The sequence below is a fragment of the Phalacrocorax carbo genome, chromosome Z, assembly GCF_963921805.1.
Source record: "Phalacrocorax carbo chromosome Z, bPhaCar2.1, whole genome shotgun sequence".
NCBI classification, from domain to species: domain Eukaryota; kingdom Metazoa; phylum Chordata; class Aves; order Suliformes; family Phalacrocoracidae; genus Phalacrocorax; species Phalacrocorax carbo.
The window spans coordinates 12646916-12674555 of record NC_087548.1 but is presented as its reverse complement, the minus strand read 5'-3'; the positions used below and the strand labels follow the sequence as shown (position 1 = coordinate 12674555).

Below are 27640 nucleotides of genomic sequence, written 5' to 3'. Positions count from 1 at the left end.
TGTACCATCATTCAATATCTAACCAGAGAAGGAAATAAAGTACACTGAAAGAGGAAAAAAATACTGAGAAGAAATAAAGTCTAACTTACAACACTGGGAGGCAGCACTGGGCAATGGTTTCTTCTGGGCTTCCTCCTGAAAGGAATACTAAAGGAGAAGAAAAAAAAAGAAGGAACACAGACCGGTAAGAAACAGCTTTCAGAGTACAGCATGCCACAGGTAAGCAATAACATCCTTGGTAGCGTCAAAGCATTAAATGTTCTCCTTAATATCCATATTCAAACACACTCCAATAAGCGTCCTCTTTTTCCATGCTAAAACCAGGTGTTTAGAAGTACACATCTGGTTAAGGTGAAGTCTGCTTCACTACAAGCACAGGCCCCATTCTCCATTTTGAGACCTCAAATTAGCCATCTAAAATACCTGATTCTCCGCACCACAACGTTACTGTGACACAGCGCTCAGAACGGCTAAGCCTGTTTATGGTTACACACTCAAGCACAGCTTCAACAGTGCAAAACTCATGTGGCCTAACAGCAACACTGCAGTACGAGACTGAAGCAGTTAGATAATTAGCGTGCCTGGCAGAGCAGTCACACAGTGTCTGCCCAGCCAACACTTAAAAAGTCTCCTGTGATCCACTGTACACCCAAAGTGAAGAATTTTTCATCTTATTTAATACTAATTTAGAGGACATAGAGATATTTCAATTAGCCAGCTTTGACTTTTTACATAGCTGTTTGTTACAGCATCAAAGTGTTCCCTAGGGGAATACCAGTGGTTTTATTTTGTTATTCTCCTCTGCCTCATATTACATAGAAAGATGAGAAAATCAGGACAATTTAGTGAGATAATGAGAACAGTCTTTGCTAGGAAAAAAAGGTCCAACAACAAAGGGAGCAGAGACCTTAGCATGCTGGTGCTGCAATTTGTGCAAAACAGGGCCACCAGACAGTATCTCCTTCAATTTCGTAAGGATTAATGACCAGTTCATTACATGGAAGGCGACAACCTGCAAACTTCCACTGTGGCTGTCTTCCAATCTGTGCTATGTAACATGCACAAGTGATCCTGAAGGGTGCTTAGCCTTATTATCAGCAGCTGCCAACTCAGTGAGTTAATCAGTACTGCAGAAACAAGAACTGCTGGATCTCACAGGACTAACTGTTTGACAAAGTGGTGAAAGGAAGTCTAGTGATGAGCAATGTCCACAGCAATAGGTTCTGAATTATTATACTCAGAGACCCAAAAAATGGCTGTAGCTTGTTTTTTTTAAGACATCAGCCTAACAGCTATCAGCAGTCCCAAAAAGAAACCTGAATATTAAGTGTTTGTAAGAATAGGGACTGGAAAGTATTTTTATGACAACACATAAACCCCAAATTAACCTGCTTCTTGAATAAATACTGCTGTGCACCTTCAGTCTGTTCATCCATTGCGTCAAATGAAGACAGCTGTGCTTGCCGCACAGAAAAGAAGATGAAGGCACAAAGTTGTACTGTACTAAATACCACTACGCAGACTAGAACCTTGCAGCCCAAAAGACCTGCAAGAAGGTGAGGTCTGTAAAGCTGAGTGGCACAGACTGGATGAATGAGGATCAGTCATTCAATCTCTCCAAATAAACCTGTCTCCAGCTGGTTTCACAACATAAGGTTTGTTTGCTCAGAGCAAACAAGGTATTTCTTCAGGCAGTGCACAATTAAGGTGCTGAATTCCTTTGCCACAATATAACTGACCTGGGTGCATTCAAAAGGCAACTGACATCCACAGAAGAAAAATCCGAGCGTTGTTAAACTCAGCAATACTGCCTCTGGCGCTGGAAGTTCCTGAGCTACAAGTCACTGCAAGTTATGGGAATACACAAGGAATATATCATCTCCACTCTGGGCTGCTGTCAGCATGGGACAAGATGAACCTTAGGTAAGGCCCTGCACAGGTGTTCTTTTTCATTTTCTCACTGGTGACAGGGAACATCCATAATAAATCTGAGGTCACAAATACAGACACACGATTTTGTTACGGTATTTGGTAACAGCATGCACTTTGCACACATAGGGATGACACTCCAGGGAAAGAGGAGTCTCACAAAGCTCAGGCTATCTTTCAGCAACTACCAGTTCAGTAGAGCACTAGAGGGCACCTATGCCTCACTGAAGTACCTGGCACAGACGGCTGCTGCAGTGCACAGGAGCAGGGAGGCACCACAGCAGTATGACTGACAGGCCAAATCGCAGGTGGGGCTTATTATCAACTCCAAGAGGTTCTCAGACTTCTAGGAAGGCAAGAGACGTTGCCCTCAAGCACTTATGTTTTTATCCACCCAAATACTGGTCTGTCCGCAGTCAAAAAGAAAACCCAGCGTATTTTTCTTCAACTGCAGAGTAAACCCAGTGACTTAGATAATGAGTGGAAAAGAACACATGAACAGTCCCAGAACAAAACCCTACTAAAGTCTCTGGCAGAACATTTTGCAAGTTAACTTGTTACAGAAGGAGACCTAGTAAGAGTTTACGCAAGCACCACATTCCTGCTCAATGACATTGACATTGACACGAGGATTGTTTTTAAAAATGCTACACTTCTGGAATAGGCTTTAGTATGTCAACTCTTATTTTGCAAACTGTATAAACTGTAAAGAAAAGTTTTAATAATAAAAGAAAGTGCAACTTTTAGTTCATAGATGTTTAGCCAAGTATACACTAGAAAAAACAGGAAACCAATGCCATAGCTAGCAGGTATTACAATACAAGATTCATAAACTGAGCCACTAAAAAGGAGATTAGGAAAAAAGTTAACACCTCCAACATCCCTCAGTTCCAAGAAAGATTCAGTATCTTGCTTTGTCTTCTTCCCACTAACCCACTAACTGCAAAAATGACCTTTTTGACTTGATTTCAGAAGTGAAGAGAATCTACTACATCTTGCCAAAAGTTTCACTCTTGTGAGTTAAAACATGACACTACTTTTTCTTTGAGTGTATGCACAGCAGCAAAACAGTTCTCACTAATCGAGCAATTTCAGCATGCGGGAAAATGTTCCTCTCCTTAACACTAACAGTACACTTGAGAAAACAGTTCTGTAAACAGTTCATGGAAGACTTGTAAATTACGAACATTTAGTATTTACCTTAATCACTGGGATTCAATACTAAGAATAAAAACAAGTTATAAGGCATTCAGGGCTACATTAATTTTTCAAATTAGATATTTACCTCATCATTTCCCAGTGAATTTATTTGTTCTAATTTTCTGGTCCAGTATCTGGCCTCTTCTTCTGGGATATCTAAACCAAAAGAATAAATCACACCATCTTATTAACCAGGCAAATTGCATGTATCATGAATCGCTTTCAGCGAGAACAAGGAAAATGGCAGGTTTAATGAAATTTGACGTTTCAGAAGTATTTCCTCAGACTACAAATGAATGTCTACACCTTTGTAACAGAAACACCACTGTATTTTTATGCAACTAGCCTCACACAGAGAACGGGGATAAAACAGGCCCTGCTTGAGAAAGTTTTAGGTAACTGGAAACTTAGTACCTGGCTCTAGAAAACCTGCATTAAGTAGAGAAAAGACAACCTATTTCTCCTTGCTTGAAGGGAGACCACCAAAGTAATTTATTTTAACCATAATACCCAGAGCCTGTTGCTCTTTCTGATGTACAGTGCATTGCTTTCTTGTTATATGCTATTAGAAAACAAGGTAAGAGAAACATTAGCGTCTTCCATCTTTACAGGAGCTGAGGAAAAACATACATGTTTTTGATCATCAGGGCTGTGGATCACAGCTGCACAGATTTATTAGATGAGCTCTGCACTGCCATCAACACTGCAGGAACTGCAGTTGTCTCAGAGCAGGCTTCAATGCTTTCCCATGGACAATGGTTTAGTGGCATGCCCAGGCATCAAGGAGCACTGTGTGTCTCTTGGATCTGTTGTTCCTGTCTTGTATTCAAGATGCCCATTTCATAAACTGAGTTATCAGATTTTTAGTGTAGGATTGCTGCTAGTCTATTGAAACAGCTTCTTATGCAAATCAGAGATAAAAATCTGCTACTGTCTAGATACTGTCTGCTTTAAGAACATCTTATTGATCTTAGAGAGACTCTTGTCATCAATACTAACAGCAGTATAGCCTATTGCACAGCAAACCTTAAACATGAAGCAACCTGCCTACGAACTCGAGTCAAGTTACCTGCTCAGAAGAATGAATGCCCAGTTAGAGAGAAATCTTTATTTTTTGGAAGCAGTTTATAACTATTTTTTAGTTTCACCATCCATTCTGCTGTTTCACCTCATTCAGCTGTTCTGTTGAAGCTGGTTCTTTGGAACACAGAGAATATAAATCCCTAGTGCAAAGATCACAGACTGACTGCTTGTAAGGCCACATCCACTGGCCATCTCCTACGTCACTGCTCAGCTTTGATTACAAGCCCAAGTTACTTCACTACATTAACTTTTGCGTACAAGATAAGAAGCTGAACTAGTTCAAACAGGGGCCACATGATGCCATCTCAGGACTCTGCTGACATCACACTTGGTAAACAAGAGGAGCAAGGCCATATGTCAGTAAAACAAAACCGCTGAACAAGAACAGAGAGGAGATGGGGAGATCTGTTCATCAGCTTTTGGGGTTTCTCCATTTGATACCAACATGGAAAGGTTACAAACTTTACTGTCCTTGCTCCTACTGCTGTCTTCAGCCAGAAGCTGAACACCCTGCCTTCTCTGGGCTCCTGGTGTCAGAAAGCAGTGAGGTCTGGTTGCTCCCTAAGGGAAGGATCCCATTGTTGGCAGGGCAGGGGACTTGGCAGCCAGGGCCCCATCCTACAGCACCCAAGCAAGATGAGCAGGGCAGGCCCAGTGATCATGGCCAGGTTCAACCAGGAGCCCAGATCAACAGGCAAGTCCATGGTGACAAGGCAGGCCTGAGGTCAAGCCAGGAAGTCAGTCCACATCTGGGCCCGGATCTATGGGGTCTGTAAGCAGGTACAGACATGGCTATGGCTGAGGTGGGGGATCAGTAGCTCCCACTGGATCACTCAGGAGTGAAGGCTCAGAGCTGAGCTGAAGCAGGACTCCTGGGCCCATGAGCAGAGGATGCAGGTGGAGGTCCCAGGTGAGGCTGCTGACAGTAATGAAGACTCACCAGTGCATCCAGGGCCCTGACACCTGGATACACTGCACCACCACAGAAAGAGGGACACATCAGTACAGAGACTTATCAGACTGAGGAAGGAATTAGAGTAGAATTTGCTGCATCTATACAGACCACTTCACTCACAGTGAGATCCCCTCAGGTACCTAAACATGACAGTATTCCCACTTAGAAATCTCTAACTTGGCAATGACCAGGAGGTTCAGCCCTAAGGCTTTTCTTCAGCTCAGGCTTGGTGGTCCTTTCTCTACTACTTGCACATCACCTTGTGCCACCTGAGTTATTCCCCAGTAGCACGTCCTGGGCTGGGGCACATCCCAGGTAGGCATGAGTGAAAACAAGTGCTGGAAGTAAAAGTGACACCCCCTCTCTCCTCACTTTCCTACAAGCCTTCACTTCGCTTCCCCTCTTGCCAGTCCCAATTTCTTCCCTTTCCAGAGGTACAGGAACCTTTACAAGCTCTCACCGAAATAACTTTGCAGAGCGGAGTATTACTCTTTCTGTACAGTTCCCAGGACAATAAAACAACAAAGCACATTTACTCCACCTGATGGCTGGACTCGGGAGTGGTGAGAACACTGAAAGCATTTTCACTCCAATTATCTACTAGAAACAGCCTGGCATAGACCCAAACTGCTATATTTTGAGAGACAAAAGGATTTTTGAGCACTCCATCCTATGAGGGGCTTGCACAAAGCCATGTCACTTCTAAAAAAAGGGGAGAGAGTAAAATTGCTTTTAAACAGCACAATTTTACACTTTAAAAGCAGCGTCTTGGAAAGTCTGTGCCAGCACACATTCACTACATCAAGACAATAATAGCAAGACTGTCTTCTCCCTACCAGCAAGTTTTCTAAACCAACCAAGAAGAAAAGCTGTCTCCCTTCCTTGATATGTCTGTCTTGTTCCTGAAAAGAAACAGACATGATCAGTAGAGAAAGCTGCTCCACCCTGTCTCTGCTAACAACCACTTCCTCCCATCACGAAGGCAGTTTATGGCTGTTTTTAGAAGACTACCAAGCATAAAAATGCTTTACACCCCAGGGGTTAATATCAGCTCTCACTAACGGTTCACATCTCAGATCCTCATGCTTTGCTGCACTTTCACAGAATAGGATTTTCAATCATTCTCTGCCTGCGAGATTGAACATTTAAGAACATCGGGCTGGCAGAGAATGTTAGGTGACAGTCTGGTCCCCAGCACCACAGTCCATCACACACAGATACTCACCACAGAAGGGCCCAGAGATCTGCTCTCTCCCCTATTCACCATAAGCTAATGTCACATGAACAACACTACTGAACACAAAACAAGGGCTGCATCTGGAATACATGGACACATGGAATATCTTCCAAGGCCATCGAAGATGTTCTTTGTCCCATTAGAGATCTGGGCATTAAAAAGGTTTAACTCCTGGATGACCTCAGGAAAGGTTATTTTATATCACCAGGAACAGAGACTACAACTCTCACCAGCCTCTGTTAGGAAAATGCTTCCCAACCCCAAGCCTGGTAAACACTTAAAAACAACTTCATATGAAAAAGGGGAAAAAAAAAACCAAAAACCCAAGCAATCTCTAAGTTGCCTTCACCATATATTACCACTGCATTTACTTCGGCTGTTGCAAGTCTCCAGAGTATCAGGAGAAGATATACCATGGAGGAAGAATCCTGAACATATCAGGTGGAAGCAGAAGTAGCAAACTAATCCAGGATAAATATAGTGCAAAAAACAAACCAGTTTCTAAACCTCTTTGCATATGCAATCATGTTTTACACCAAGGACTTCAGCTTTTCTGGTTTTTAGATTTGTTTATTCTCCCTTAAAATTCCTTAAAAACTTCTCAATCTCCACCTAAATACAATGGAACATTTACAATACGCAGACTGAGTAACCTGGGGTACTGCATCCATGTGCATTATCTAACCTAAATGAAACAGGGCAGCCAGAAGTGATAGAAAAAGCACAGAAGCACAGCCAAACAGAAGAACACACTTTCTTGTTAAAGCTGCTATTCCAGACAGCTGTTATTTTACCAGACTTGGAAAGCAGCACAAGCTGTATGTGTGCACACATATCGCTCCAGTTCTTGTGTATCTACAACAGCCAGGAGATCTTCACCTGCGAAACAAAATGTGATATGCAATGTTCCTAAGTGTCACTGCAAACATGCCATTATTAAAATGTTACCTCTACAGCAACAGATCTGCTGACTTAATTTCCACAGCAGATCAATGATCCATTTAGTTCTCTGTGTAGGTTTAAAGCAGCAGTTCCCAGCTCATATGACAACAGAGTTTCAACACCTGGGGCACTCTGAGTCCACACTGCTACGCTCCACTTAGAGGGAAACTGACCTGTAAATCCATCAGGAGCAATACAGAGGCACTGCTGTGAGCTGAGCTACCTCCATGCATCCCTCCATGTCCCACAGTCCTGCAAGGGCAGGGAGACAGAGCCTAATTCATCTTGTGGGGTCCTTTTCTATCCTAGAGGTGATGGCAGAAGACGTTTAGTCATGGTGTGAAGAGAAGCACCACTGGAGAAGGGGTTATGGGTATCTTTTCTGGAAGAATATCCCACACTAGTTGGTGCCTCCTGCTTTTCAACCTACTTCCGACATTGTCATGCCAGGACAGACAAATGGAGAAGATCCAAGAAATTCTGCCGCTCTTCACTTGGAGTGCTGCAGTTTCCTGGAAAGAGCTGATACGCCCATTTTTCCTGGACATTATGAAAAACTAGACAGGCAGACAACTTCACATTCTAAACTAAAATCCCTTCGATACAGCAATGTGGACTTCCTGTTATTTCAGTATTTGGCATAGTAAGTGAAGGAATAATTAATAGATTTGCTTTAAATGATCAATTTAAAAACAGTAGAGTCACAAAAAGCTTGTTATTTACTTAATGTTTTCAGTTTTCGGCACGAAATCCTAGTTCTCAGAGTTCTATGTTCTATAGAACATCATACATTTTAAAATAGTAATTAAAAAAAAAACCAAGAGTCCTGTGTTTTGAGTATACTAGTAGGGAGAAAATACACTATTACCTGAAATGTTTTTTATTTTTTAAATCCAGATGCTCTAATACATAATGGTTTACTGGCAGTCTGTTTTCCTAGACTTAAAAAAAAAAAATAATCACAAAACATACTGCAATCCAAAACATGAATTGCAGAACAAAGAAAATTTGCTTTTGCATACTCTTTGAATACATAGGGAGAGATCAGAACCTCATTTTCTTTTGAAGCAGAGACAGTTTACAAGCAACTGTCAGAATGAACCTAGATGAGAAGGTAGTGGCTACAAACCTAGTCTTCAGCTATGTGCACTGTGTTCTCTCCCACCCAGAAGCCTACATGCTTGCCCCAAAGAACCAATGTTTCACCTCACAAGGAAATCAAGTGAGTAGTTCCTCTTCTTAGATAACAAGCAATTTCAGTAATAAAGTTGCTGACAGGGTGACAGCAGTGAATCACCAGGATGTTTTCATGAGGAAGAGGGATGCTCCAGACCAACGTTAGACAGCTTAGTTCTCAAGGCAGCTGTGATGTCAGATACCTTTTCCCCTTTATACACTGGACTGTAGTTAAAAAGCAGTGCCTGTTAAATCTATAAAACACTGTGCTCACCCTGAATTGCACCATCCAGCAAACTGTGCACTTGAAACAGTACACCCAGCTTAGCTCCCAGAGCACAAGATACAATTTATATCCATTTTAGTGCTGCAGGGCCAAAGCCTGCATTCTCCCTTGCACAAGGAAGCGGGGTATGAGACTAAGAGATGACCTAACATTTTCCCACAACAGATGGCCAATCCTGACAGTTGCTGGCCAAATGCCAGTGGGTGCACAAATGCTCCACCAGTGCTTAGAGCATGTTCCAAATTGCTCATGCTGCCAGGACCTCAGCTGAACAAAAAAAAACAAGCAACAGGCGAAAGAGGGGAGATGAGCCCTGTAATGACAGACAACTTTGAAGCACTTAAATGCCCACTGCAGAAAAAAAAAATACCATGAGCCTTTGCTCTTGGTCTGAAGAGTCGGCTAAGAGCTGCAAAGAGAAGCTATGTAAGCCTTGGATGCATTCTGGTTAAGCCCTTCCTCTGGGGGTTTGTTTGTTTTGTTGGGTTTTTTTTTTGTTTGGATTTAAGTAAAATAAAATTTAAAAAAAACCACACACAACTTTACTTGAGTTGGGTTTGTTCCAATTAGCTACTTTTCTACATTCTGTACTTTTCAACCAAAAGTAATTGCCGAAAAGGCAGTTGTTCTTATACCACCAAGTTATTTATATACTCAGCTAATAATAATGTTCAGAAGCACTGAGCATTAACGTTTCACTACCTGAACTGCATGCTTCTAACTGACTTTAAGTGCACCTACCACAAAACAGCTCTAACAACGCACTTGACCTCTTCTAGAGCCAAACTTGTCTAGATACAAAGAAGTGAATGTTCCCTGCTCAGGAACAAACTGTCTGACGGCACAATCCTGAAATAGTATTAATAGTTTCTTAAACTGCTGCTAGTCTAAACATTCCATCACTCTGACACCATCAAATCTTCCATATTTATTCTGATCTTGTCAGAAAGAAGCCAAACAACAAATGAACACCAGCAATTTAATTTGCACTGAACTATTTTGGCTGAACTGTGAATGAGCAAAACTAGTTTATAAAACTCAAGTTGCTCACAAACACTTTCTCTCCACTGTCAGCACCCTAAGTTATTGAAATGCACTCACCAAACGGTAATTCAAATCTTGTGTCCAGCAAAATTTTATGAGGAGTCGGGTTTTTGGTTCCACAGATTTCATCATGTTTCATTACAACTTCTGCCTCCAGCGTAGACCACTCCCCAGGACCTTCCTGTGAATCACAAGGCACAGATGAAGCTTCCAGTCTGGCAGGTCCTTATGCAGCAACTCTCACACATTTGCTAAGATAAAAGACTCCAGGAAGAGCCTTACAGTATTATCAAGACCTGGTACCTGATTTTAACATCAAATGACATCTATTCAGCATATGCTGGCAGCTTTTCTTCCAAATCTCAAAGGCCTTTACCAAGACAAGCAGCAAACACCTCCTAGCAGAACTACTGCCTTCTCAGTGGAACTGCAAAGGTAAGTCCTCAGAGGCAAATGCCGAGAAGTGCCTGGGCAGCCAGAGAAGCTGAGCACCACCTAGACCTATGGCCACACCGTTGGGTGTCCCCACAGTTTTCCTTTTATGGAAAATATAAGGTTACTTTCCCAGCTCAAATTTAGCAATCTTTTAAATAATTGCCCTGAAATTGAGGTAAAGAAACAAACATGTTCCTGCAAGAACCACCAAATTCAGTACTTAGGGCAGTTACAGACATTGGTACATCCCATTTCCTACTTTCTTCAATTCATATTATCACCACTAGACACCCTCTAACACTGCAACCAGAAAATTTAACAGGATTCTGTAGACACGCTCTGGGCCTACCTGAAAGGTCAGGTTGTCTGTTACCAAGGCACTCTCTGTCTTTGGCAGGAACTTACAGAAATTTGAGCATCAGACTAAGGAGTCAGTCCTTAACACTTTAGACACTTGTCAACTACATGCATTCCTTAGCAGATTAAGCCCTATTTTTTGAGTCCACATGAGTTAAATGAGACCAGAGATACCTACTTAAGCTCAGTTTTGGTCTCACTGTTGGCAGCACCCTTCAAATGAAAAAAAAAAAAAAAAAAGACCACACACAACACAACCCAAAACCAAACCAACATAATGCCAAAAGCCGTCTTCTCCCACCCAGCCTTCTTGGCTTTGCAGGTGGAAGTTTTGCAGAGGAGCCCAGTCCTGGGCTGCACCAGGCTAGATTTGTAACATGTTAACCATCAATATTGGAGCTGTCAAGATAAAGCTACTGTGTCAGCTTAACCTCATCAGATTGGTGAATGGCCTTCAGAGCAATCCACACGGTCCCAACCAGCGTGTCCCAGATCAGGCCTTTGTTCCATACTTCAACAATTAGGCCCAGGTCCAGCCGACTGATCTCACTGCAAGAAAAGAAAAGGCAGCGCAGGTGAGGAAAAAGCAGAATACAGACTAATTCCGCTCTAGCTCATGAAGAAAAGCTATTGTTCCCACTACTTTGAGCTCAGGACTTCCACCTAGTGCAACCACTGATCTGCAGAAGTAGGTGTCTTGGACATACAGTGCTGCTGCCCGCTGTCCTCTGTCCAAATGTATCCACTTGAAGTTTATCAAGGGGATTTAAAAGCACATTAGTCACTAATTTCTATGGACTGCCATCATGGCCAAAAATACCAGCTGCTGCAAATCCTAGCATCTATTTGAGCTTTGCCCCAGAGCCTTCTTATGACTTTAAAAGAGAATATCTACAAGGTTCAAGACAAACCCTACAGATACAGCAAAGCACATTAATATCTATTTTAAATCCAAGTGCTCCTGCTTTTACTTAAGGACACAGGAATTGAGGTCAGGAGCACCCGGTACTTGGGTGACTTGGTCTACATAGTTCAAAATCAAGGTATTTCATAGGCTTATTATGAGTTTACTGCTAGCATCCTGAAATTGAGTCTCCAGCTCCTTTTGTTTGGATATGGCTATTCAGTACAGCCAAGCTAACAACTAGCCACCAGCACCATCACTGCTCTGCCCTCCCACTGCTTGCCTCTTAGAAGATGATACACACCTGATTGCAAAAACTTGCAGTAACAGAAACGACTGATTTTCTGCTGGCTGGACTAGTGTGAGGCCAAAAAGAGAAGGGAAGGAGGAAATACTATATTTTCAGGCACACTGTAAAACCACATTCTTTGCTTCAACATACATTGACAGAGCAAGACATTGATTGTAAAAGACCCAACATTCTCCGTACAGAACTCCACAGCACAGGTCACCAGATAAGAGCAAAACATAAAAAGATTTTCCCTACAGTGGCTCTGATTGCCTTTGTGTCTCCCTTTCTCCACCTCCCGGTTAGATACAGAACAGCTTCAAAGAACAAAAGAGCTGAGATTGGAATTTGGTGTCCCTCCCTTTCCACACACACAGAATTCAAGTGAAAGACATTTCTAACAACTTCCACACCGATTCAATCATCATGTTCTAAACATCAGTTTGCACCTTCACTCAATAGGTGCTTGCTGCAAATATGCTTTTAAGCTGTTTCAAAATTAGAAGATGTTCTCAAAAAAGACATTAAAGTGCTTTATTGGTCTGGTAAATAAGCAAACCTCAAACATCCCCAGAGCCCCAAATTCTGAAGTGTTATGTCTCACAAGGAGCTTGGAAGCAAAAACAACAAACATAGATTGAAAGTGTTTTCTTGGTTGCAGTCTGTTCCTCTACTACGCCTCATAAAAAAGGTAAACACAAACAGACACTAAAAGCATCTTTCCTCATGGAAAAACTACTCTGTTCAAAAGGCTTTTCCAACTTCAGAAACAAAAAGAGCAAACCAGTGAACAGCAGTATTGGAATATCAGCATCATTTCTCCTGGGACAACTTAACGTACAGGATCATGCAAAACACGTTCCCTGCTACGTGTAACTTTTTTTAAAAAGAAACATCAGAACTGTGCTGTGCTGTTGCTTGGCTAAAGCAGGGACAATAACAGTAAGGGAGTTCAGCTAATATGCTGCTTTCATATCCCCTAGCAACTAATTACGGAGCAGCACAGTGACCGTACAGCATGCTAACTAAGCTCCCAGCTGATATCGGAAAGCAGCTGCACGAGCTGTTTGAGAGGAAGGAGGAGGAGCGACCGTGAGGGCCATCATCCAACACAAAGAACTGCCTTCCTTAAATCACTGGTGAGCAGCCTCCTCTGTAGCTGGCCATGTTTAAAGCTAGTTCCTGCCCACAGGTTGAACACAAATCACAGAAAGAATGAGTTAGTAGTTTGGGTATGGGCATGTGATCTGGCAGACAGGTACAATTCCCTGCCTCAGCCTTACCCCAGTCCTGCATGGTTTACGTCAGTGATAGGCACTGCCTCTGCGTGACCAGGAACTGCAGAGCTGAAGAGACAGTGGCATTCAGGAGCACGAGTTTTTCACCACATGCCCAAGGATAGGCTCCAGACTCTCTGTGAAGCAGCACACACCTCACGTGCTGCTCCGAAAGCAGGACGTCACAAAACAAGGGAGATGGGAGCACAGCTATGATGGCAACACTGTACTGACCTAGGTGAGTTCCTCACCCAGAGGCAAAAGCTTCCCACTTTTGGCAGAGGAGAACCAACTGCTGCTGGATCGGGAAACATACACAAAAAATCCCATGTGGGTCTCTTGCTAGAGATACTATGCAAACACCTCAGATCCAGTCAAAAACAGCAGCATGAGCTTTGACTCCACAAGATGAGCACAACATCATTTCCCCCGCAACAGCAGTGTCCATGGAAGGTTCAGAGAAAAACACTTGGAGTCCAGGATTTAGTAAATTTAATTCACTTTGTCTTACAAAGCTATAGAAACATAAGCAGATGCAATATATCAATAAGTCGTTCATCCACCAGCAAGAAAACCACCATCCTAAAAGATACTGGGAAATCCCTAGCTACATGTCAGGACTATGAGAACCAGAGCAAGTCAGAGGTGCCAACTGCACCAGAAAACCTGGGAGAGCTGGAACTGGCTCTGCTGTTCATGGCAGGGACTGGCAGCTCCTCAAGCTACACCGGGAGAGCTGGAAAACTCATGCATGGGCACCAGGCCAATGGCAGAAAGCATCAACACATAAGAGCAGCTCTCACACTGAGCTAACCAGGATCACCATGTTGAGGCCCTGGCCAGCCTCAACAGTGTCCTCACCCACGCCCTCCTCCTGTGGCCCAGGAGTTGCATTTAAGCTCAGCTACAGGCCTAAGCAATGTTGTAGGTGCCTAACATGGGTTGACCCTGGCTGGATGCCAGGTGCCTACCAAAGCCACTTTTTCGCTCCCCTCATCAGCTGGACAGGGGAGACAAAATATAATGAAAGTCTCATGGGTCAAGATAAAGACAGGGAGAGATCACTCACCAGTTACTGTCACAGGCAAAACAGACTCAACTTGGGGAAATTGGTTTAATTTTATTACCAATCAAAATCAGAGTAAGAAAATGAAGAAAAAAAAAAAAAGTCTTAAAAACAGCTTCCCCCCACCCCTCCCTTCTTCCCAGGCTCAACTTCACTCCTGATCTTCCCCGCCTCCTCCCCCCGAGCAGCATAGGGGGACAGGGAATGGGGGTTGTGGTCAGTTCATCACACAGTGTCTCTGCCACTCCTTCCTCCTCAGGGGAGAACTCCTCACACTCTTCCCCTGCTCCAGCATGAGTCCCTCCCACGGGGTGCAGTCCCTCAGGAACAGACTGCTCCAGCGTGGGTCACCTGCAGGGTCACACGTCCTGCCAGCAAACCTGCTCCAGCATGGGCTCTTCTCTCCAGGGGCCACAGGTCCTGCCAGGAGCCTGCTCCAGCGTGGGCTTCCCACAGGGTCACAACCTCCTTTGGGCATCCAACAGCTCCAGCGTGGGGTCCCCCATGGGCTGCAGGTGGATATCTGCTCCACCGCTAACCTCTGTGGGCTGCAGGGGGACAGCCTGCCTCACCATGGTCTTCACCACGGGCTGCAGGGGAATCTCTGCTCTGGCACCTGGAGCACCTCCTCCCACTTCTTCTTCACTGACCTGGGTTTCTGCAGAGATGTTCCTCTCACATATTCTCACTCCTCTCTCTGGCTGCAGCTGCACAGGGCTTTTTTTCCCCCCCCTTCTCGAACATGTTATCCCAGAGGTGCCAACACCATTGCTGATGGGCTCAGCCTTGGCCAGCAGCAGGTCCATCTTAGAGCTGGCTGGCACTGACTGTCAGACATGGGGGAAGCTTCCAGTGGCTTCTCACAGAAACCACCCATGTAGCCCCACCCCATTACTAAAACCAGGCCACATAAACCCAATACAGTGTGCTTGTCTCCAACTTAGTAGTTCCCTGGATCCTCCTTCCAACCCTTCTTGTACAGGGGCATCACATTCTCTGGCTTCCAGTAATCTGGGACCTCCCCGGTTGACCAGGACTGCTGATAAATGATGGAGAGTGGCTTGGCGAGCTCCTCTGCCAGCTCCCTCAGTATCCTCAGGTGGATCCCATCCGGCCCCATGGACTTGTGAACATCCAGGTGAAAGAGCAGCTCGGTGACTGCCACCTCTTCAACAACTGGGACTTTATTCTGCATACTATCTCCATCTCCCAGCACAGGGGCCTGACAGCCCTGAGGATGACCAGTCTGACTCTTAAAGACTGAGGCAAAGAAAGCATTAAGTACCTCAGCCTTCTCCTCATCTTTCCTGGCAAGGTTACCTTCCGCATCCAACAGAGGAGGGAGATTCTCCCTGGCCCTCCTTTTGTCACTGATGTTATTTATAAAAACATTTTTTGTTATCTTTAATGGTGGCAGCCAGTTTAATTTCCAACTGGGCATTTGCCTTCCTAATCTTTTCCCTGCATAACCTCACAACACCCTTGTAGTCCTCCTGAGTCACCTGCCCCTTCCTCCAAAGGCGGTAAGCTCTCCTTTTTTTCCTGAGTTCCAGCCAAAGCTCCCTATTCAGCCAAGCCAGTCTTCTCCCCCGCCTGCTCGACTTATGGCACATGGGGACGGCCTGCTCCTGCGCCTTTGAGACTTCCTTCTTTAATAACACCCAGCCTTCCTGGACTCCTTTGCCCTTCAGGACTGCCTCCCAAGGGACTCTGTTAACCGGACACCTTAACAATCCAAAGTCTGCCCTTCTGAAGTTCAGGGTAGTGGTTTTGCTGACTCCTTTCCTTACTTCTCCAAGAATCGAGAACTCTATCATGTCATGGTCACTGAGCCCAAGACAGCCTCAACCACCACATCACCCACCAGGCCTTCTCTGTTCGTAAACAGCAGGTCCAGCGGGGCACCTCCCCTGCTTGGCTCGCTTACCAGCTGCGTCAGGAAGTTATCTCCCACACACTCCAGGAACCTCCCAGACTGCTTTCTCTGTGCTGCGTTGTATTTCCAGCAGATATCTGGTAAGTTGAAGTCTCCCACGAGATCAAGGGCTAGAGATTCTGACACTTCAGCCAACTGCTTCTTGAGTACTTCATCTGTCTCTTCATCCTGGTTGGGTGGTCCACAACAGACTCCCACCAGGATGTCTGCCTTATTGGCCTTCCCCCTGATCCTTACCCATAAGCACTCAACCTTATCATTACTGTCGTTGAGTTCTAGACAGTCAAAACACTCTCTAACATACAAGGCTACCCCTCCACCTCTCCTTCCTTGCCTGTCCCTTCTAAAGAGCTTGTAGCCATCCATTGCAGCGCTCCAGTTGTGTGAGTCATCCCACACAATTGTTTCCGTGATGGCGACCACATCGTAGTTTCCCTGGCGTGCAATGGCTTCCAGCTCCTCCTGTTTATTGCCCATGCTGCGTGCGTTGATGTAACTGCACTTCAGTTGATCTATTGATCTCTTCTCCAACACAGGCATGCCATCCCCAGGCTCATCCCTAGCAAGCCTGGTTTTATCCCCTTCACCCTTCGCATCTAGTTTAAAGCTAGACCAATCCAGACCCAACCCACAGACTGACTTCCCAACTCAGCCTCAGACTTGCCTTGTCACTATGGTCCTGACTGGCAATTGCTTGGAGTACGTCTGACCCTGATTTATCATACCGGCCACAACCTTGAGCCTGAGTTACTAACTTGCACACCCAAATTGACCTCAGACCTGTCTCATTGCTACTAACTTCTCCTATGACCTGACCTCTCATCAGACAGTGGTCTGGTCCTTAGGCCTGCCTGGCTGGAAAGGACCCTGCCCTACCAGCCATCCTACCACACTCTGCTTCCGGCTCTTCATCCCTGCTGGAGCACCCAGCCGTTGCTGCACCCTGACACACAGGTCTAAGGACAAGAATCCAGACAACCTGGTACAATTAAAGGACACAGGCTACTCCAGACAGTCTGTGGCACCAGCAAAGACAATCTTCCAACACACATCTTCAGCACCGGTCAGTGTGTACAGCAGAAAAGCAAGTGCTTTAGGCTGTCACCAGGTTTGTGCATTCTACTTAAGTAAGTACCCCAATTTATACAACACAACAGCAGCTCCATATAAACGTCAGCGCTGTGAAAGGACTCAACCACAAGCATGTCATCGCTGCACAATGCTGTACTTACAACATGAAGTCCTGTTCCCAGCAGGGTTGGTCACCTCGCACAGCTACCGTCGTACTCTTCACATTTTGTACTTTCAGGGTCACATACGTATTGAATTTATCTGGGGAACAAGAGGCAAAAATTATCTCCTCCACTGTACCCTTTCATCACATATGCACAACACTTCAAGGTTTTCAGTACATACATTACATCCCAGGGAGGCGCAAAACAAAAAGCCCATATGGGAAGACATCACTGAATTAAGGGGCCAAATGTTCAAGATTTTTTCACCTGCCATCAAATCTTCAATCACAGGTTTTTAAGAATTCATGCACAAGCAAACAAACAAACGCAACTAAGCATTTGCAGTAAGTCAGGGTCAAAGAAACACTGTAAAATCCTGAAGAACAGACACTTTGTGGGTAAGATGTTGCTTACTGAAATGCACATGAGAGGAAGAAGAGGCAGTCTGAAGGAATAAGGCACATCATGCAGACTATGCAGAGCAAAAAACAAACTTGCAAAGCATACAAGCAAGAAGCATTTGGGCTGATAGGATCATCTCTTCCCCTCTGACCCAAATGCTCTCCCAGTTCCAGCCTGGCTTCCCACCCATGAGTCCACAAATAACTTTACAGACCAGTCAGGTGCAGAAGTAAAATACCACGATTTATGCTAAATGTGCTAAAATTGCTTAAACCTGCTGACCTAGAACCACCATGTTAAACTCACATTTTGACAAAACGGGCTGTGTTTAGGTGTTTTGGTTTTTATTTTCAATCTGAAGAAAAAGCATGGAACAACTTTTTTTTCCTAGTTGCTGCTATCTATTTGCTAATAAAACCAAAAGCAGCCAAGCACAGACACATACAAAGTTTGAACATCAGCTTCTGAGAACAAACAAATACACTTTTAAGGGGAGTTACTACCTCAGACCTATCAGTTTCATCAAGCCTGGAACAAGACATATGCTAAGTAGCTAGAAAGCAGTGTACTCATTTCATTACTTCAATGTTCTGTTGCAACTATTCCCAGCATAAGTTAGATCACAGTCCACTTTAATATCACCAAAATTCACATACATCATTGTTGTGGGCTACTATAGCATGTCCCAGCATCTAGCTTCCAATATCCTAACAGAAAGGGATGAAAGGGAAACACGATCCAGAAGCTCAGGAAGAAGTAGGAGTCACTGAAAGTCAGATTCCCTCATATCTAGCAACACCACTTGCATCCTCCTAGGACAATGGGCTTGTCAGTGAAACTGTATGCTTCAGCTGAGTTAAATCTAGACTACAGGACAAATATTTTGCAGCTGTGAGCAGGTTTCTTGATTAGAGAAAAGATAAAATACACAGTCTCTCTTCCATTCTGGGCACTCAGCTTTCCTTCCCAGGAAATTCAAGGTCAGTGCACACACAAATCTTGACCTGACATGGGGTATGGAGACCAGGGAAGCTTTCAGCTATAACCTGAGGATGGCTATATCATGAGAATAAAGCTGAACAAGTAAGTCATGAATACAGCTGTGCAATTGCTTCAGATCTAAACACCTAAATAGGTGTTATTCCAGAAGCAAACTGCTTATTCTTTTGTGAACTGTACATCAAATTTCATTCCATAAACATATTTACCTGCTAAGGATTTCCTTGCTAGCTATGAACCACAGTGAAACGTTTGTTGTGTCGACGGTAAATGCTGGGTGTCACCAGCGCTTTGATTTTATTTTGTGGACACAAAACCTGGCAGGTGGGATTTCAATCCCAAACACAGCCCTGGATTATGGACTGCCACATGAAGACCATGAATTACTCTGTGGTACAATCCAGCAACCCCGATTAGGATAAAGGAGCCAGTGAATCCAGACAGGCACACAGCAGTTCTGCTCAGTGGACATTTTCAGATCTTGTTTTTGACAGGGACAAAGGAAGGATAAGAGGAAAGGGCAGTGTGGGGTGGGAATTAGTGAGAGTAAAGGAACATCCTTCCTCATCCATCACCTGTTCAAGTGAGGTGAGCAGGTAGAGGTTTCACAGCACTGTGACACCAGGTCACATCTTCAAGCTTTATACTAACTTAGGCTGCCTGGACTCTCAGGGTAGGTTCTGTCACTGCTAAGGAGAACGTGGAGGAGCAGAGAGGAGGTAGATGAAAACTGGAGGGAGCAGCATGAGCAGGAGCGAGCGAGCAGGTGTCACTATTGCTGCAAACAAGTAATAGAGCATGGCTTACCTGGTGGTCCTTGGAGTTTCGCTTTTTTTACTGTAAAAAAAAAAAAAAAAAAAAAAAAGGAGACTCTTAGTGATTTTCTGCTACAGTTTCATTTGAGTGAGTGTGTCACAGGGCATCGCAGTAATCAGACAACATCCCCCAGAAGAGGACTGATAGCTGGAAATCCTCACTCATTTTAACAGCCTAACGGATCTGGAGGCAAAACATCTTCTGTACTCCACCCCACCTCTTTAAATCAATGCATTTAAAAAATAATCATAGGATTAACACGTGGAAAGCAATGTAATGTTACTAATGCAAAGCAGTTTCAAAACCAGTCCTTTGCAACCAGAAGTTATTGCTGCTTAGCAAGATGTCATTTCATACCGCCTAATTTACAAAGTTACAGACACTCTAGAAGAAATAAACACTTCTCTAAAAATAAAGAATTTCTCCTCAGCAGTGCAGAGCAGACTTTCAACCACAACTTGAAAATAATCAAGCCTGAATAGTAGCACTACAGTATGACATCCATAAATCAAATTAACTTGCTATGCCAAACAAGCAGCAGTCTAAAATCAAATGTCATTTTTCTAAGCTCTCCTCTGTAGGACAGTACGTATCAAAAACAATGGTTAGAACATAAAACAGCACTGGCTCTTATCTCAGCGGATGGAGAAGGTCCATGTCGACCTAGGGGAGATTTTGTTTACAGTTCTCTTTTGCAAGCTCATATCCTCACTGGTATTGCTAAGTGTAGGCACTAAGAGAAGACATCTCTAGGTTCCAGCTAGTTTTCCCTGTGGAAAACCAACACTGAGACGAAAACATATTTAACAAGCTAGGAAGCAAGATACACCTGAGAGCAAAAATATTTAACAACTGCTGTAGTGAAGTTCCCTCCAGAAAAGAGCACCCAACACTTACAAAAAGCTTACAGAGTCTAAGCTCCAAGATAAATGTTCTAGAAAGGAACAGTAAAAAATAAAATAAAATAACAGCCCTTGCACAGTTACGTACACAGTGCTACAATGGCATGTAATATTGGAGAACATCCTTGCTGTTTGAGAAATTCTCCTTTGCAAGCATTTGCAGTCCAGGTAGGTGTCTGCATGAAGGAAATGCTGCACCAGTTATAATACAAGCCTGAGTCATCTCAAATCGAAGTCAGAAGAGCTATAGCTTTTACCTAGACTGCCAAGGTCCATGAGCCTTTAAGTCTAAAATAAACAGGTTCATTTTTTCCCAGGTTCAGGGCCTGAAGAATTCCTGATGGTAAACCTAATGGTGCAAGGAAACATACAATGGTGGGGGCCAGTGTTCCTGATGACTGAAGATGCAGATTCCTTTTTAATCTCCAAATCAATCAGTCTGTTTAACCACTGAGAAACAGGTATGGCAATTTACTGATTTACTAGGTGCCTTTGGATACCACACAAAAGCAGGCTTTTAATGAAATACTGTCCTGGAGTGGGCAGACACCAGCTTATCTCTGATCCTCCCCTCTCCGCCCACCCTTTGCAAGAGGTGGGAGACAAAGAAGCAAGCACATGTGCTTGAGGGACTGAAAAAAGGAGAAAGAGGGCAGGGGATGCACAGCAAGCCTCAGCTGGTCTCTCTCCCTGTTGTAACAAGCTTCACTGTCATTAGCAGAGAAGCAGAGGCAACCCCAGTGTAGAAATTTGGTATTATTTGTCAAAAAAGCAGCCAGAGTGGGTCAATGGCTCCTAGACACAGAGACGAGACACCGTCTCTGTAGCAAGTGATATGCAAAGCGACAGATGCTGTCTGTACATCGTGGTCTTAACCTCTAAATATTAAGAGGTTCATCTGTGGAAAGGCAGCAAACCCTGCTGAAAGGAGTGCCCATGTGGGGCTTCAGCAAGAGCTGTTCCAGGGCTTGCAGCAACAGGGATATCCTGGGGCAGCAGCAAGGCTAAATAAAGATCACAAGCCTAACATGGGCCCACCAAAAATGGACAAGAATAGAGTCTTGCATGTTTAGTACCTACCGGCAATGAAATCCATGCCACTAGACAACCCACTCGTAATAAATTACACCTTTAGTTGCAGAAGCAGGTCTTATAAATAAGAGCTGGATCGCAAACATGGGAGTCTTATCTCACCAGTAACTCTTCCTCTATCTGCAAGTTTACCCAGCATGTTCCCATGAACACAAAAAAGTTCCCATGAAAAGCGACTTGGAAATATGTTGATTTTGTTAACACAATGGAAAGCACTTCCTAGGGGTGTGTGAAAATCATTGCAAAGGTACAGCTCCCACAATAACTCGGGATCAAGGCTGGCTGTGAGACTGCAGGATTCCACGTACAACAGGGTGAGTGTCAGGGAGCTCAGAGCTGGAAAGAGCTGTTCGACACTGCCAAGACCCAGCCTATTTGTCAGCCTGGGGAATTCACGGGTCAGGTGCAATGCGTAGAACAGCATGACCATGCCTCTGCTGAAGGACCACAGCTTTGGAAAAGCACAATAAAGTTAACTTCCCTGAGGAAACTTTTGTACCTGCACCTGCTCCTTCTGTCGCCTTAGAGCTCTCTACGCCACTCAAGAAAGGACACAAAGGAGTAATGAAGTCGTGAAGAAGCCTGACGCATTAACAGTTAATTACTCACTGTTGAAACAAAGCCTGAAAACTCATTGCTATCCAGGTACAGGAGGACAGCAGGCTGAAATCAAGCCGTGTAAAACATGTACATTTTAGAAAATAAAATCTGTATCAGAAAAGGAAACCGTTCTCCAAAGCACTGAGCAACACCAAGTTTCACAGATACAGTTGCTTCTGTGCTGCTGGGAAGTAAAATCCCAGAGACAGAGTAAACCAGAGGTCTGGATCAGAGATTTCCTGACTCACTCCCATTTATCTCACAGGCACTTCTGGGCTCTGGGGAAGCCACATTTTTAAAGAATCTGGAAATGTTAAATTTCATGCCGTTTCAAACGGCTTCTCTCAGCAAACTGGGCAGTGCACAAAGCCCAGCCATTCAGAGGCAAACATTGAACTATGCTGAACTGCAATCCTTCTTCAATGCCACTTCAACACTATGGGAACGACACCAGGGAGGGAATGAAAACAGTAGAAAATCAGAAAGGAAAGCGAGACCTAGTGCTTTGCAGTGACATGTGTGAGCACTGCAGGATACAGATGCACAGAGGTGCACCTGCTCTCACCACGCAAGCAAATACTAATTTAATCACTAAAAATGACTTGGGCTTATCAGAGACACAGCTATTGCACCTCAATTCAAGGAGGTATTAGAAAGCAGAAAGGTTGCACTGAAATAACCAGATGCAAATTAGACAGACAGATACAAAACCACTGAAAACTGATGTAAGCATTCATCCAGAGATTTTTTTCCTCTGGCAATCTCTCACCATTTTGGTGTTACTCTAAATAGACAGACAAGAAAAATATTAAGTTGAAGTCTTGCCTGCAACTTTAAAAAAAAAAAAAAAGCCACAACAGGATTTCAGATGCTTTAGAGCTGCCAGTTACAAAAGGCTGGAGAGTCAGAGAGACGCCTGAAGACTATGAAAGGAAAATACAGGCCAGAGATTGCAAAAAAGATCCAGAATCATTATGGCAGGGTGGAAAAAGAACAGCAGAACTTCTCTCAGAGTATTTTTAAACTCAATTCTACAGATAAATTCTTGCTATCCACTTATTTTTCAATCAATCTGAAGGCTAATTTTTTCCTGACTAGGTGCCCCATACACCAGCCAAAGAATTAAAATCAAGCATGCCAAATTACTGCGAGTTTCAGACAACACATTGCTCAAATCTCTTACGCAGGAACACAATCATATTCAGTTAAAGGGGACCTGGGTGTTCTGAACATCTGTAGATTCGAGATCACCTTTAACATTTGCTTGCAAATCAGAAGGATGCAGACACAGGGAGTGCCTGAGCAGATGGCCAAAAGATTACATCCTAACTAAATCCAGCATGACTTATGAGCCGGTCACTCACCACGTTACAACAAAATCTACATCCTTACTTGGAGGCCAAGAAAGTGCCATAGAGGGGCTGTGGGAGAAATTAGAAGGAGGAAAGGATGCAGTTTAATTAGTGCTCTTAAAAAGAATGCAACGCTGAAAGCAGAGCATTCAAAAAGCATTTTCATGATCAGCGGTTTGACAAATGGCTTCCTCTTCCCTGTGAAACTCGAATGCAGTGTTAATATGTTTTCAAAAGCACTCTAACTTCTACAGTAACCATCCCCAGTTGAACAGCAGAATCGATACATATTTCCATTTCACTCTGTTTTTCTCTCCTCTTCCAGGTGCTCAGACTTCAGTGCACAGTGATACGCAGCACTAGGTGCAAAGGTTGCTTAAGCAACTGAAATAAGAGACTGCAGCAAAATGCTCATACTACCCAAGACACCAAATTCACGGTGTGCACCCTGCAGCACACACACAGAAGGCAAGGAATCCCTCTGGGAAGGGAGCGCTGGCTAGGGCAGTCCTCTAAGCCCTTCAGGTCTGTAACATTTTCTAAACTGAGCCTTTGGTAATGATTTTGCTGTCCCTCCACCAACAGGTATAGCACATGTACTCATTGCAGAGTCAGAAACTCAGCACCACCTACTCACTTCTTGAAAGCTATATATATAAAAATCCTTGAGAAACTGGCAAGTGGCGCAAGACTGGCACATCTAACAAGGACTGTCCTGTCCCTGTGGATCCCACCCTGACACACAGGTACCATCCCCTCTCCTGGAAATCAAAGCACTTTACATGTAGAGCCCCTGCACCACCTCACCTCCTACCCAAGGGCAAGGAACCCTCCAGGCTGGAAGAAGCAGAGGCCATGCAGTGACCTCACCTATGATTTTAACTATCACTGTTTTCTTTCCCATGATCCCTATAAAAGACCAGCAGCATCAGAAGTATGCTGTTAAAAGCAATGGCACTTGCCACAGCTGAGCAGCAGTACTGACTGTGCCATGAAACTCTTCTCATCCCTTCATAACTCTTAAGAGCTGGATAAAACAGCAGTTTAATGGTTTTCTGAGCCCATTATGAGGATTCAGCATGTCACAGCCACCTTGGTATTCCCAGCCTGGGACAGGTTTAAAAAGGAAGGGTCCACTACATTCACATATATTCAGAGCTAAGTTATGTTCAGAAGGAAAAGATTTTCCTGAACTAGCTCAGACGAAGAATAACGGCACAGCAGGTCCCAGGGACCCACCGGCACTCAGCAGCACCTTGACAGCCTCTGCTCTAACTGCAGAGAGCCCAGAGCAGGATCCGCCTGCGCTCCATCTCCTCACAGCAGAGCCTGGCTGAGCTGGCGTGGTTATCGCAGCCGAGAGACTCCTTCAGCCTCACGGGCCACTGAAAGACAAGAGACTTAAGTCACATTTATTACTTTATGCTTTGTCTTTCTGCCAGGGAAAACAAACTGCTGGTTGATATGTAAACACTGTTCCACTCGAGCAGGGAACAGAGCACTTTATGCACCAGCATATTCCCTTCGAGAAGGACATGACAGAAACACAGTGGGTACCTTCGTGTACCAACATACATAATAGCTGAGACCACATTCCCAGAAAGCAGAGGATAATATTTTGTTATAATGTGAATGGAGGGCTCGGCTGACCAGAAAACTGCTCTGCCGCCAGAAAGAAGAGTCACTGCAAAAGGCCATTTTCCTCAGTAACTGGCAGAGAGCAGGAACACAGCACAGATTTCTATCAGTACTTGAAGAATTACTAGGGGCTGAATTTTTCTCACTTAATACCTGAAATAGTCCTTAAAAAAATTCATCACCTGTTTGACTGAGACAACAGTGGAAGAATCTATACAGCCTCCAAAGCAAGCCATCAATAGCACTAAATTTACCTCAGCTGAACAGATCTGCTTAATAAGTAGGCCAGACTAAATGGACACAATATGAGTTTATTAATTTTTAATAGCTCAACAAAATGAAAAAAAAAACCAAACACTTTTACATTGCAGTTCCTGTTCATGTAGCAAAGAGCTTTCTTCAGTTTGACCACTCTAAATGAGCACAGGACAACTTGACTCTCCTTTCTCAAGGCCTTGGGAATCATGTCAAACCAAGGGAAGGTGTGCTCACTTCAGCAACCAACCACATCTAAAAAGCAACTACTGTCATCCTTGGATTTTTCTCAGGAAGGACAGAAAAAAAAAAAAAAAAAAGACATTCAATTCTGTTGCCTGTGACAGCAAATTGATCTACCCAAGGGATTTCCATTTTGCCAGATGTCTTCAGAATTAATTAGAATCCCTCCTAATTCACATGAATTAGCATCCTCCTGCTCAGATGATCTGCAAATTCATTACCCTGTCCAGAGACACACAAAACTACCAAGTTCATTTGATTTACAATACATTTCCAACAAACAGCTTTCTAACAGTCACTCCACCCTTTCCGCCCACTGCGCAGTGACTGATAGCAGCTGGGACACGTGTCACTGCTTGGAAGGGTTTTCCAGATTCCTGCGCTAAAAGGAGACACACTCAACACTAACCCCATTTAACTTCAGCACCATTTCCAGGAAAGCACTACATAAAGTGCCCATCCCAGTAACCCTCCACACTGCCAAACCTGACGAGATGCTCCCCTGTTCATCAGTAGATTCTCTGGTCAGTTAAGATCCAGGGCTTGCACGCACACACCGTCACAACCTGCAAGAGGACAGCACCCCCCTTATTTCCCTCCACAGCCCAGACACCCCATACCTTGGGGCTGACAGATGTTTCCAGTCCCAATGGGACTCTGCAGCTGCCTCCTGGTTCCACTTACTAAGCTTCACCCCAACATCTGATCCTTGCCAGAATTTTCACACCCCCAGGCTCACACCCCATCACCTGTATGGGCCGAACTTTGGTGAGCAACATAACTGAAATCTATCCAGAAAAAAATAACCCTAGCTTTTTGTATATAAAAGCTATATATCATTGTCTTGTCTAAATCTCTGTTAGTGCCATAGCCATGGGCATCAGAGTGGACACAGCACAGTGGCAGGCGACCTGGATTAGTCCCCACTCTTTCATTCACACAAACCTGGGCGAGCTAGCAGGTCAACGCAATGGCCAATCTACACAAAACTGAGCAAATCCGAAATTAATATTCTGTGCTGAACTAGTTAGCAAATGAAAGATATGTCTGACTATTTTGCTCAATCACACTGTTTGATCACCTTAGTGAACTAGGTAACTTCACAGCTCCTGAAGACAACGTCACTTTTCAGCTCAGCTTCTGCCTAAAACTTGGTAAGCGTACACAGCACAGCTCAGCTTGCACCAGAGCTTTGTAGTGCTCCACTTCTTCCATCCTTTCCAAAGTTACCAGATAACTTAAACAGAACAAATTAAAAAACTCTGTAGGAAACCCCTTCTGGCGGTTGCAAACACTCCAGTCAAAACCACGTTCTCAAGGTATACCTGGAGCAGAGGACTAACTCTGCAGACCCTTTGGCAAGGGTTGTCTAATTGTTGGTTGTTTTTTTTTTTAATAAAACTCAGTCCTTGTCAGCAAAAGAAGCATTCTCTTAAAAGACCCTACTTCTCTGAAAGGTATTTCATGTGACAGAAAAGTGACAATTCAATTTACCTTCTATGATGGTTTAATGTAGAGGCAGTAAATGTAAGTAGGCTTCTAAACACTTTCAGTGACAAAATAGATTCAGACAGTTAGAGACATCTGGGTCTTGCTTACAGGTTAATCTGTTACCAGATTTGATTTGACACACTGACTTAACAGCACACTGATTTTCAGCCTCCTGAAGAGTTTCACATGCATTCTTACTTGTTTCTTAGCTCAAGAACTCACCTACTCAAAATACTCTTGAACTATTTCATCAACAGAAATTCACAGGTGAAGAAAATGCTACAGCAATTTAAAAAAAATTATAAATAGTGCTGCAGAAGATATGCCACAGGGACTGCAGTTGTGAACAGAGGTTTTGGGCGGGGGGAAATAAAACCTGTATCTCAAAGAAACGCAAACTGAAAACATAGCATCTTACTAGCAGAATACAGGACAGGAAAAAAGGAACTGAAACTATGGATGTAACTTGTAGAAAGCAACTGTGACAGGGAACAAAATG

General features: G+C 43.9%; 1 protein-coding gene across 1 annotated transcript in view; it reads right to left on the bottom strand.

Annotated features, from left to right (window-relative positions):
- Positions 1-27640, bottom strand: part of UNC13B (unc-13 homolog B) — a 219221-nt gene that overhangs the window by 170949 nt on the left and 20632 nt on the right. The window contains exons 2-7 of the mRNA XM_064439130.1: positions 19560-19589; positions 17349-17448; positions 11076-11193; positions 9910-10033; positions 3215-3285; positions 90-147 (exon numbers count right to left, since the gene is read on the bottom strand). Coding sequence (XP_064295200.1) covers positions 90-147; positions 3215-3285; positions 9910-10033; positions 11076-11193; positions 17349-17448; positions 19560-19589 — 501 coding nt within the window. The remainder of the gene's footprint in view (positions 1-89; positions 148-3214; positions 3286-9909; positions 10034-11075; positions 11194-17348; positions 17449-19559; positions 19590-27640) is intronic.